The 12,926-nt window shown below is 48.1% G+C and overlaps 1 protein-coding gene across 4 annotated transcripts in view; it reads right to left on the bottom strand.

The window, feature by feature from the left end:
• The window catches only part of SLC24A3 (solute carrier family 24 member 3), an 80,208-nt gene that overhangs the window by 18,853 nt on the left and 48,429 nt on the right, over positions 1–12,926 (bottom strand). For all 4 annotated transcript variants that reach the window (XM_027704120.1, XM_027704119.1, XM_027704118.1 and 1 more), the window contains exon 6: positions 2,993–3,067. In XM_027704120.1, the coding sequence (XP_027559921.1) occupies positions 2,993–3,067 (75 nt within the window). The remainder of the gene's footprint in view (positions 1–2,992; positions 3,068–12,926) is intronic.

Below are 12,926 nucleotides of genomic sequence, written 5' to 3' on the forward strand. Positions count from 1 at the left end.
CTGAGGGAAGGAGCAGCTCCGGGGTGAGGGGCTGAGGGAAGGAGCAGCTCTGGGGTGAGGGCTGCCAGGGCAGGCGCAGGGCTGTGGCATGGGGCACACTCCAGCACCGTCAGGGTGAGCCCTCGGGGTGAGTGCTGCACCCCGCACCGGCAGGTGGCTGTCGTGGCCCACCAGCCCCACGCTCCCCGCGCCGCCGGGTCTCGCCGGGCGTGTGGGCCCCTCCAAAGCACCCATACCAGGGACACACATCCGCGGCAGAGCCCCAGGGAAAGGGGAGGGAAAGGGAATAAGCCCCCGAGAGCAGAGTGAACGCTCCCCCTCGGCCATACGGCTACAAACAGCAACTCCTGTGTGACAGCCCGCACCGGGAGAGTTACACTGGTAGTTACAGAAAGAAAACATGACCACAAAACGTTGTAAATTACAGCTCCCAGTCACCGTGATCCAATCTGACAAGGCCTGTTTTAGGTTACAATATGTTGGTGTGATGGGACAGAAGCGTGTGCATTGACCTTTGGGACTAAAAACAGCACCCGTCCCACTTTTGCCACTAACGACTCTGAATGTCCCTTCAAGTTAAGATACACAGGCATCTTTTTCCATTCAAGGGAAATAAAGAGTAAGTTTTGCCAAGCTCTACAAGAAGACAAGGTAGCGCTGCAATATTATTATAAGGTTAAAAAAACCCAGGGCTGAATCAAGGTGAAATAAGCACAATAAGTGTGGTTTATCCACTTCTAACCTCTGTGGTTTAGAGTTCACTCACTCTTACCAAGTGGCCTGGAGTAGCAAACACAGGTGAGTCTATACTGCTCTGCTATTTCCTAAAACACCATTGCACTTCCTTTCCTAGTGCAAATGGAAGGAGACAAAGTTACATTGATTTAACCAGCACAGTATCAAGCTTTTTAAAGCTGCTGTATCTCAGCATTGGCAAGAATATATTTATTACCCCTCAGGTGTATTTAGGATTAGTAAAGACACCAGTGGAGTGCAACTTGTAACACAGCACCACGAGCTGCTGTTCAAAACACCACAAGAGCAACCTTCTAAAAGCAATATCATTCTTCAAGACTGATGATTCTATTCCAGCTGCAGAGAAGTCCCAATGCCCTGATACTGCAAATTATCCCTGCATACAAAGCTCTGAAGTGTTTTTTAAAAGGAGCACACAAATCTCAGGAACAGGGAACCACAGGCAGGTTATGGAGCCTGTGGCTCATCTCCCAGCTGAGCCATGGGGGACTGAAGAGTCAGAATTTGACTAAAAATGTCCTGCCACCTCAATTTGATTCTGCCTTAAAAGGACAAGAAAGATTAGAGCCACTGTGAAGCCAGGGGTTCCCTGGTGAGCAAAGGGGAGGAGAAACTTCTTGAACTGAAGCAATGTTTGACTCTGAAAGGAGAAATCCTCATGTACCATCTACTGGGGAGCAATATTGCATAAAAAAGGCTTGGTAAATCAGCTGGAGAGAAGTTTAACCACTTAAAATGTTTTCCCTTCCTCCCATCTTTCTCTGGTTTTCCCTAACAGGCGTTAAAGTCATTTGCAATGATTGCTATGGAGTAACACGGAAATACACGGGACGTGCTCCACATCTCCCAGGCCAAATCAGCCATGTAGTGCTGGAACATGGGAATAGGAGTTCTGGCAATGCCTTCAAGCCTCCACTAATGCCTGCAGTGCCACAGTCCTGCTCCCCTTGGCTGTGTGAAGTGCCTTGAACTTCACCACTGATAAGATGAGAAGAGGGCACATACACCTGGAGAGAAGCTAACTCAAGGTTTAGGGAAAAAATAACCCTATCCTGATATTATGGGGTACATCCCAAAAGAAAACGACTCCTATAGTTCTGTAAGTATGAATAATAGCTTATGCAGCAATAAAGTATCAGAGAAAAGTCTTATTCCTTATAAGGATAACAGAGATGGCTGTTCCACGAGCCATACAACTTTCTCACGACACAGAATATGTAACTGGGAATTTCAAGAGTGCACAATACAATAGAGAACGGTTCTCCACATCTTGAAGCAGCTGACAACCATGGGGGTGAACCAGCCACGAAGAAAAACCTGCCTTGCTTAAAGAACTTAAAACTGATGACAGAGTCAACAGATTTTCAACTTGTTTGCTACCATGCAATGAATGAAATGCCCAGTCCAAGCACCAGGAGGCTAAATGCAAGACCCCCTTCAGACTCCAAAGTCCCCCTCTTGCTCACATATGGAAGTTAACCTCACCAAGTCACTCTTTCTTTCTTTCTTAGGGAATCTTAGGGCACTAGACAAGGCTGGGGGAAAAAAGAAAAGTAGCTGTTACTGGGAAACTAAATTTTTACATTTCCTCACACTGTTTGGTATTGGTAGCAAAGGTACTGCTAAACTGACAGCAGCATCCTTATCTAAAATTGGTGCTAACACTTTTTCACTGTGTAGCCCAATTTGGAGGCATTTGGAGCATTTCCTGAGCCTGATGAACACCGGAATATGCACAGCACTGAGAATTGCTGAAACTGTGGCCTTTGTATAAGAGGACCGGCTGCCAGCACGCACTGAACAGACCTGCCCCAGTCATGTGTGGAAAAACTAACTTTAACATTTTGTATTTGTTCAGGATCTCTTTCCCCTGGGCACAAATGCTGCCTCCTTACAGGTTAGCACACATTTTTTAGGAAACCACAGAGGTTGTTGCTGGAGATCACTGAACCGTCCCCTCAAGGGGGCTCAGCACAGGGTTTTAGCTCTGCAGCCTGTGTCTGCACTGGGCTGATGCAGCCCACACCAGCTGTGGCTCTGGGCACTCCATGTCCTACCCTTGGGCCGAGCTTTCCTGCAGAACCACGGAGGCTACAAGCAGTTTTCCACGAGCACAAATCCACGGGACTGCCGGAGCTGGGATTTTAGCTACGAGCCTGTGATTCCATAGCAGGTTCCCTTTACGGGTGGCAGCAGACACGGGCTCCCACAGAAGAATAACCTTCCAAAAACTTACCACAATGAGTGCAACAACAGACAGGGTGTAGTAGATCGAATCTCTCAGGAGACTCCACGACGACAGCGCAACCACCTGGGGAAACAGGCAAAGAGAGGATGTCAGCCAGGCTCTCACCAGCACCACTGCCACAGCAGCAGCGTTTGCCACAGCCCAGCCTGACCCTCGGGGGGAGCTGGACTCCAGGAGGAGACCCAGGACTCCAGCAAAGTGCTACAAACAAAACCGAGTCATTTCTATGCAATGGAGAATAAAATTGCTATGCAGAGTTCATGTCACTTGACACCTCCCAAAGCCACAGAAATGAGGAGGAATTGTCACTGCAGGCTGAACAAGCTCGCAATTCAGAACTTAGAAGAAAAAAATACCAGGGAGTAAGTTAGTCTTTAACTTCATAAATAGTGTTCAAAAGGATAGATTAAAGCATTTATGTGGTGGTAACATCTTCAGTATGAGTCTATCTCTTGAATCTAGGAAGTCCCCTCATGTAGAAGCTTCTCCTCAAATCTGCATTTCCCATTTCTGGAGTGCATTTCAAACGCTGTGGGTCACATCCTTCACAGGTGTAAAGCTGATGGAGGCAGATGGGAGATGCTTCATTTACACTGACTCAGGCCTGAACATAGAAATGAGTTTTCTGACCATATCCTCCACTCATGCTTGTGCATGAATTCAGTCAAATGAACAGTAACTTTATTTTCATTCCTATAATAGCTGAAGAAAGGCTCTATTTCAGAGTGTTAGCAAAACCAGTTTCCCAAATTTCTCTTCGTATTAACTCTTACAATATTGGAATTTTCCAGAACTGCTAGCAAAACAAATGCTGTAAAAAGATACTGACCATTATACTTCAAAAATCTCTGCAGCCTCTTAATACTATGGCTTTTTTATGTGGATGTAATTTATGCCCAGTGTAAAGTCTCTTTATGCAACCACTGACATGTTAGAAACTCCAATCTGAAATAAAAAAGCAGGCCTTTAAAGCCCTTGAGTCAGATGAGATTTATACCAGCTGACAATACATTTCAAGGCACACAGAGATAGATGAATGGACACGCCTTCTGATGAAAATTTCCAAATGTAGAAACGTGGAGATGGGGTCATCATTCTATTCAGAGATTCTTAATTAAATCTCACATTCATAGGCAGTGTGCCCCTTCATCCCGATTGAGCAATTTCTGTGAGAGCGTTTATAAAACACTTTGACATTATTCCACTCGGTTTCCAGGATGCTGCTGAAGGCCCTCTGCACTTTGCTCAGCGTGGATGCTGAGATTCAAACCCCAGACAAGTGCCCATCAGCTGTCTCCTGACCACTCAGTGGGGACCGAATCCAGCAGCCCTGAGCTGAAAGGAAAAGCTCTGAAGTCCAGGCTTAAATGAGAGCATCCCCCCAAGGAGTCCCTGAGACTGACAGTGCCTGCTCCCCTGCACGCCACAGCATCACCTGGGGGGTTCAAATGACCCATGCCAGATACGAGGTTTCTCCTTGGTAAACTTTCACCCTGCAACCTCTTACACACAACACTTACTCCTCGGAACGCTTATTTCCCTTTTTAAATGGCTGGAGAGCAGAAAAATCAAGATTTTATCGGTTCTAGCTTGATTTCTGCCGTTTGCAGCTCCTGAAGCTGCGACCCCACACAGCACACTCAATCTCCTCCATCTAGTACACACATTACCTAATCACCTCCACGTTCTTCAGGGATCTTCTTCACTCCGAATTGCTTCGGGGGTTTTCCTCATCTCAAGGCCCATTCTTTGCCAGACGTTCTCAGGCTCTGATCAGCTACAAACACGGCTGGGAAATGCTAGGCTTTGGAAGCAGTCTCCCTAATCTTGTTTCTCTGTTACCCTCTGGCACAGAAGGTCTAGATTTTTAGGTATTAAGAGCTAATAACTTAATTGGTTAATGTGGAGAGGCAGGAATGCTTGGACGAGGGTGTCAAAAGATTAAAGGCAATCCCTGCAGCGATTAGCCTGAAGAGTCTGTGGAGGTCAGCAGAGATGTGCCAGCACTGAATCCACCACTGTCCAGAGGCATCCAGAAGCAGAGAATCTGGGTCAGACTTCATGCTCCTCTTTGACGTGGACTGCACAGAAGTGGTTCAGGAAGCTCTTCCCCACCCTAGCAGAGGCTTTTGAATGCTTGTCTGTGCTGACTGACAAAACTCCCGCTCACTGAGAGCCCTTGCAAGCCCCTGAGCCACAAGAACCAGCTGTCAGGGGCTGTGTCAGCCCCTTCCATCACTGCAGTGAGACACGCAGCGGGAACCTCCTCACACGCTGCTCCTGGTTTGCAGGGGCTACCCTTGAGCTGAGGGGGAGCTCTCACAGCCTGCTGGGGTCCCCTCCAGAAGGGGCTGTGCTCCTGACACTGCTGTTCAGCAGATCCTTGACACAACTGCAAATCAACCCCATGGTAACACAACAGGATCTCCTGCCAAAGCAAGATAGATGACTAACTGCTGGCCACTGGTACAGGAAGCAGTGACCTCGGGGGGAGGTCAGGGACAGATTTTTGGGGAAGCAGACTGGCCATAGTTTGGAGTTAATACATGTCTTATGCCTCTGGAAATGTACAAAAATAAAATGGGCTCTACCTCAGGTCCCAGTTCTCATCCCTGATGAGGACAGGAAGACAAAACCCAGCAGCACTCTACTTCCTTGTGCTTTGCGGAATTCAGTCCCCAGCAAAGCCCTGGTTTTACCTCACAGCAACCAAACCCAAGCACTTCTGCAACCCACTGAAGAATCACAGCATTGTTTAGGTAGCAAAAGCCCTCTGAGATCATCGAGTCCAACCATCCCCCCCCAGCACTGCCAAGGTCACCACCAACCCATGTCCCCAAGTGCCACACCTACAGAGAGACAGGTCACAGCAGAGCCCATCAGCTGAAGCACCCGAGCCACAGCTGAAGAGAACCAGGATAGGAGAAGCTTCAGGACACACACACACATTGTGCTGCTCTCCCAGCCAGATGCAACACAAGCACAGCTCCTGGATGCCGCAGTGGTACCGCTCAGCACCGTGTGCATCTCGCTCCCTCTTCTGCCCAAACACAGCCCCAGGAACAACCCAATCAGGATTTGCTCAAAGAGAGCCTGCTGGGCTCACACCATCCCTCCGGAGGGTCCAGAGTTTGAAGACATCCTTACCTACAGACCACTGTGAAATCTTCACCTATTGATAGCATTATTGTTGGTAATAACAGTGACGCTAGTTGAGGTTTAATTTTACTTGCTCTGCATGAATGTAAGTGGCAGATGTCTTAGCAATAAACATCATTATTGGATCTTAATGACCTTATGCAAATCCAACCAATCATCCTGAAATCACAGCTGCTCAGCCAAGCCAAGCAGAAAATTAAAATATCCTCCATGAGACGACCAAGAACACTTTCTCCACCAGCTATCTGAGAGAGAGGGAAATTACTTGAGTGGACAGAGCAAAATTTGCCATTGATTATTTTAAGAATTCCTTGCTTGGCTCAGGTAACTCTAAGGATCCTGCCTGCTCATTCTCACTAGTCATAATATCAATGAAGCATCACATATTAACGTGAGAACGTGACAGTGCCTTACTTGTATCCATGTCTATATTACATTAGGCTGTAGATCCATCTGTGATTGTCAGCAAGAAGCCACTGCAGAGCCTCTGCACCTTTCCTGGGAGACATATCCACATCTATTACACTAAGGAACAGAGGCGGCCTGGAAGGTGAGGGGTTCACTTGGGACTGGAGCAATGCAGCTCTTGTCCTTCCCCTGGTCCTATGGCCCAAGTTGAGGAGAGTTAATTAAGCACTCTCCCTTCCTCAGACAGGAGATAAGATTTTTCTTTTTTTTCCCAGCAGCAGTACTGGATAATAAATGTATGTGGGACTGCAAGGGGCTTAAATCCTTTGGAAAGGGGGATGACAGACACACAATGACCAAGATGCACTGTGTTCATTTCTCACCCATGGCCACTTTGTTCACACACAGCTCCATTCTGACAGTTTTTCTCTCTGTTTAGCCCTTTTTGCCCTCATGTTCATCAACTACCAGCACCCACTTGATTTGTTTGCCGCTGCAAACCACTCCTTAGCCTGCCCAACAGCACCTGAAGGCCTCATTTCACCAGCACTATTCCCACAGCAAAACATGGGGTTGCGCCTGAGCCAAGAGCCACGGGCTAGAAACCCCACGTGCAGGACGTGGCACAGCTCAGAGGGTGCTGGGTTCCTGGTGGCACTTCGGCACATCTGTAATTCAGACACAGAATCTGCCAAGCAGGGCCAGCACGATCTGAGAGGCTGCCCATGGGTCCCCAAACACTGGAGCTCCCAGCCCTCACCAGTGGGATGTCCTTCCTGGTGCCTCAACCGCACATTCCTGGCTGCAGCCTCCACCTCTGGCTCAAGTCTGCCACAAGGCTTCTGGTCACATCCTTCTACACTGCTGGCCTTTTGAGGATACTGTTCCAATGCCTCTCACATCTTCTCTGAGGTCACTTCACCTCAGCCAAATGTCCCTCTCTTGCTTTGTGAGAGTCCCCCCTGTGAGGGTCACAGTCCCCTGCCACCCTGCCAGGAGGGATGGCAGTGTCCCTGCCCACTCCAGAGGGAGTGCTCCCCATCCCGGGCAGTGCTCAGCACCAGGGAAAACAGTGGAGGGCAGGTGGCAGGGGATGGATACCCACGATCCAGAGGCTGCAGGCTTCGTGCTGTTGGAAAGGGCACGACCAAACGCAAGGTGGGAAACAGCAACTGCATGTTTAATATTCAGCACACACTTCCTCTCTCTCTCTCGCTCTTAAGTGCATCAGTCCTGTAGCATTTGTAACGAAGATAAGGCAGGAAGGAATTACTTAAGATAATTACTGCCATCTTCTAGCAGTGTGTAGGAAGAGAGGAACGGCCTGGCCACCAGGACCTGCACGGTAATTTTCACAAAACCTGCCTTGTTTTAGGCACTGTTACATCCTTCCTGCAATGAGCCAATCAGTCCCTCACCAGCTAATAATCATTAGCTGCAAATCCAACACAGCAGAGATCCCAGGGTACACTTTTCCCCCCTTACTGCTCCTCCACTGATCACCCACTAGACTTCAACATGAACTTGTGAGTCAGTCACACTCATTCCCACTTTACAGCCCCTGGAGGGAACAGAAGCATTGTTGAGAGCAAGGTCTAAACACCTCTGGATGCCTGAGGAGCTGGGGTCAGAGAGCTGTGATCTAACAGACTCCCTGTGAGGAAAGCTGCCTTCCCATTACCAGCCCCCTGGTTTTACCTCTGCTCCCCCGTTCTCTGCAGAGCTCAGCTGCCACTCCGGCTCTCGGTTCGTACATCGCGCACCAGCTCCATTTATTCTCATTATTCCTCCCAGAATATTTGCTTTTTTAAGCAGCTCCAGATATTTTCATCACTGCAGCAGCAATCCATCTCTGTGACACCCTCAGAATGGAAACAGTGGACACCCTCCAAACCTCAGGACAAAGCCAAGAATATTTCCCTGCTCAACTGGTACTTGCAACCATCCCTGAGTTACTGGGACCAGCGTGTCTCCTTAGCTCAGACTCCCGCAGAGCCGAGGCAGCAGGACCCCGAGATCTGCATTTGTAGATGTGTGCTGGACTGCAGGATCTGCAGCAGAATTCAGGGATAGCTGTAGACAGGCCAGCGTGCACAGGTTAAATGTGTCCCGGTCTTTTCAGACTGGTCAGTCCTCGCCAGGAATAAACCCCAGAATTTGTGGTTTCCCTTGCTTTCACGCTACAAATGACTTAAGAAAAAATCCTACCAATGGTACATCCACAGTATTGATCTGTGTGTGAATTTTGAGAGAGAAAACTCGATCTCAAATGGCGACAGTGTTTCATGGCAGTTAGGAACTAGACTGTTTTGATGCCGATATGAATCCATTTTCAACTCTTCTCATTGTCTTCCCTACTTCTATCCCGCTATTGAATGCAACTCTGCGAACAGGGTGTTGAAACGCCAATATAAAAAAATCACAGCACCTTCTGTGATGGCCAGACCAGTCCTGGACCTTCATGTTATGCATTCATCAGCCACTGGCACTGAACTGGCACCACAGTCACTTTAAAATGCTGCCAGCACCAAAACCCACCGTGCCGTGGGCTACGAGAGCAGCACACAGTCCCAACAGCTGGCATTAAGTCCTCCTTAACTACTTCTCCAGAGTTTTACGTGTTTTCCACTGATGGTCACAGATCAATGAAGAAACAGCAACGGCAATTTGACTCTCCCCTCCTGAAACTCCCCCACAGCCCAGGAGAAGAAAATAAAGAAGCGCATGGATGCAATCATTGAGGCAAAGGTCAGCAACGACTGCCGTCTGAGCTGGGAGTGAAATCAAAGCTTAAAAGATTAAGATGCATGCGAGCTGGCTGTAGGGCAGAAGTGGGGGAAAAGAGATGACAGAAGTCCCAGGCCCTTCATTAAACAGTGTCCTACCGGGCTATTAAACTGTTTAGTTTCCCTGTCACTGTGTAACAACTCTTTCCCAGGCGTGTTTCCCCACTGACATAACCTGGAGCGCAGGGCAGCAGATGATTCCGAGAGGCGCCTCAGCTAACAAGGGTTCCCTGACCTGGACAGAGGAGAACCTTCTCAATTTAGTTTATTTCCTCAGGTAAAAGAATCCCACTGAAGCAGAAGGAGGCAGATCAGACAGTCCGTATAGTCCTTTTTCACTACTGAGGAATGATGCCTCGCCACCTGCTAGACCCCTTGACAGAATAAATAACTGGAAGAACATCTGTAGCACAACCCAGCATTCTTGGTCCCCTGCTCCACCCAAGAGCAGACTGTCTTTTTCTGTGAAAAGGTAAAATAGAGAAAGTTGAACTCAACTGAAAAACGCAGCAGTTAAACACTAATTAACAGATCAAGCCGCGCAGATTCAAAATTACAGTTTAACGCTGGACTCGCACGACTTGCAACCCATGGTTCCATTGCTCTCCCTTAAGCACCTTTCACCCTCCATCCTCCTCTGCAACACTGCAAGAGGCGGTGGGTCAGTGCTGGGTGAGGACAGACAAAGACAGGACAGCGTGCAGGGCAGAGCAGCAGAGCTGCAGAACTGAGACGAATCTGGATGGGGGAACGTCCAAAACCGAACAAGCTCTGCTTGTGCTGGCTTGAACGAGAGCCAAACTAAGCAAGGGCTGCTTCCGAGAATCCCGCGCCCTTGCCACCAAGGATGGCGAGAGGGCAGTGGAGGGAGGGGAGAATTTGGGAAGCACAAACATGAGCGTGCGAGAAGACAGGACAGAGCGACTGAGGCTTGGGGGAAGCCCAGGCTGAGGTCGAGCTCCACACACACAGCTGGTCTGCAAGCACAGAGAAAGCCTGACACAGCAGCAGGAGCAGCACCTGAAGCCATGACCAAAGAGTCTGCCACAGGATGCTGTGCAACAGGGAAAGAACAGGCCTGTGCCAGCTCTAATTGGCCCCTAAAATGACAAGTTATTCTTTTCTATTTAATCTCTCTGTGCTTTGTTTCCCCATCTTTAAAACATCCCTTCATCTCACAGAGGTTTGGGGAAAATTAATTAATTGCTCATCAACTGCTCAGATACAATAGTGATGAGATCGGCAGACGCTCGAGAGGAAATTAATAATTCTGCCTCTGGAACAGGGCTTGAATAGAGCCTGGTAAATAAGGTAGAAGGGCACAGAGCAAACAATAAAGAGAAAACAAAATCCTGAATAGCTGCTCATTAAGTGAGCAAAGTCCATTCTGTGCCTGAGGGAGGCAGGGACCCCTCGGAGAACCCGGCAGGGGACCCTGTAATTAAAGGCTGGATAATAATGAACACACACCAGGGGGGCAAATTACGGGTGCACAGGGAACCTTAACGCTGCTATTTTCTAACTTTTCCGTGTTTGACTTTCAACCCTAACAATGCTCTTTCAATGCCTTTTTTAGGTGTGCAGTGTCTTACAGAGGTGTGGGCATCGTACTTCCCTTCTCCTGTTCCAGCAGTGGGATGTCTATTCTGATTTATTCTGAAAAGTGTGCACTTACAGCCATTAAAGGCTTAGAAGAATAAACAACTAGAGTTGGTGCTCAAGCAAATGGATACCAGCTTTTTGGGGCCGTGGGCTTGTTTCTTTTTCTAAGCAAGGTAACCAACCCAGTATTTTCTTAAGCCAGAGAATAATACATCCAAGCACAGCACGCACAAACTACACCCTAATTCAAAAATAAAACATATCCCAGAGAGAGTTGGTCAGTATTTTACAATTCAACCATTTACCAGTCAAAAACCATAAAAACCAAACCAAAAGAAGGCTTTCTAAAAGAGTGCTGATGGAAATGCTGCAGAGAGCCCCTGCAGGTCTGAGCTCTGGCACTCCCAGCCTGTGGACAACACATCTGAAAACCCGAGGGCTCCAGCTGCTGAGCCTACAGGTCTGAGCCCAAAGAAAAAGCCCTGCAGCACAGCAGCAGCTTGGACCAATGACCAGACCCCAGGTTCACCTGGCAACTCAGAACTGAGATCCAGGTCCCCAGCTGAACAGAAATCCAACCACCAAACAAATTTAGCACCTATGTTAGTGCCTCTATAGTGACACTTGATAATAAAACCAAATTCCTGTTAACACTAACACAAAACAAAAAGATGAATCACAACAATAAAAGGGAATCACTTTTTGATGAAAGACTGGGAGTGAGAAAAAATATAAATAATAAACCAAACCAGAGTTTATCCAGAACATTGTAATTAATGACACCGAGGTTTCTTATTTGCTCATTAAAATCACAATTCCAAATCAATCACTCCAGCGCTCAGCCACCCTCTGAGGGTTAAACTGCAGCAAACAAGTGTTAAGTGACTTGACTAAACCATACACACATCACCCCTAGAGTCAAGGAAAGTAAAATTGGATCACAGGTTTTCCCAGGAAAGCCCAATCTCTCTGCACGCTTTCTCGTACTGACCAAGTTATACAGGCCCCAGTTCTTCTCCTAGAGTTGATTATCCCGTTGCCCTGTGTTGGGAACGTCACCCTGCTTCTCCTCTTTACAAGCAAGTCTGCACAATAACATGTCAAAGGACATTTACGAGGCTGTAAAATACCGGGCAAGTTGGCAAGTGCGAAGGTGAATGCAGATTCAGATGTTTAATTATACAGTCAATCATGTCTGCAATTCAGACAGCAGCTCAGATCTCAAAACTTAATTACTTTAATTTCAGATTAATAGCTTGTGTTGTCATAGGGAGTTTGACACGCTGGAAAACAGTCAGAAACGACACTGGGAATTGATCCTGACTGCTAAGGAGGAAAAACATTGGAGCATCCATAGAAGTATTCAAAACTGCCTGGACCAGACTCTGAGCAACCTGACCCAGCTTTGAAATCAGCCCTGCCTAGAACTGGGGGAGTTAGGGTGGGAGGATCAGAGACCCCAGAGGTCCCACATACCCCGTTCTGTGCCTGTGGACACAAACAACGAGACAAACCACAAGCGAAACTGCATCTCAATCACACGCCTTCCCAAGCCCTGCCCATCACCCACACGTACCCCAAGCCATCTTGCACAAAGGCAGCATCTCTGGAGCTGCTCCAGGAGCACCATCTCTCCCTGGAGGGGCTTTGCAGGGCTTCCCACCCTGATTTACCCGACACCTTCTGGCTCCTCTGGCCTGAAAGGGCCCAACACAGCCATCACTGTGTGGCTTCCAACAGCCACCAAGAGGAGGTGTTAAATAACCAACTTTTATTCCTTTGACCACCCACATCTTGGGCAGCCTAAGACACCAGAGCTGACGTTTGCTGTTCTGCTTTTCATTTCAAAACGAGAGAGGAACAGCACAGGGCCCTGTTAAAAAGAACAAAGCCGGAGGAATTTGTGGCAAGGTTGTGAACCTGGCATCTGATTTCACAGCACAGGGTGCAGCAAGAACCGTTGGGAA

This window comes from Neopelma chrysocephalum, unplaced genomic scaffold (assembly GCF_003984885.1).
Source record: "Neopelma chrysocephalum unplaced genomic scaffold, ASM398488v2 Primary Assembly neopelma1_257, whole genome shotgun sequence".
Taxonomy (NCBI): Eukaryota; Metazoa; Chordata; class Aves; order Passeriformes; family Pipridae; genus Neopelma; species Neopelma chrysocephalum.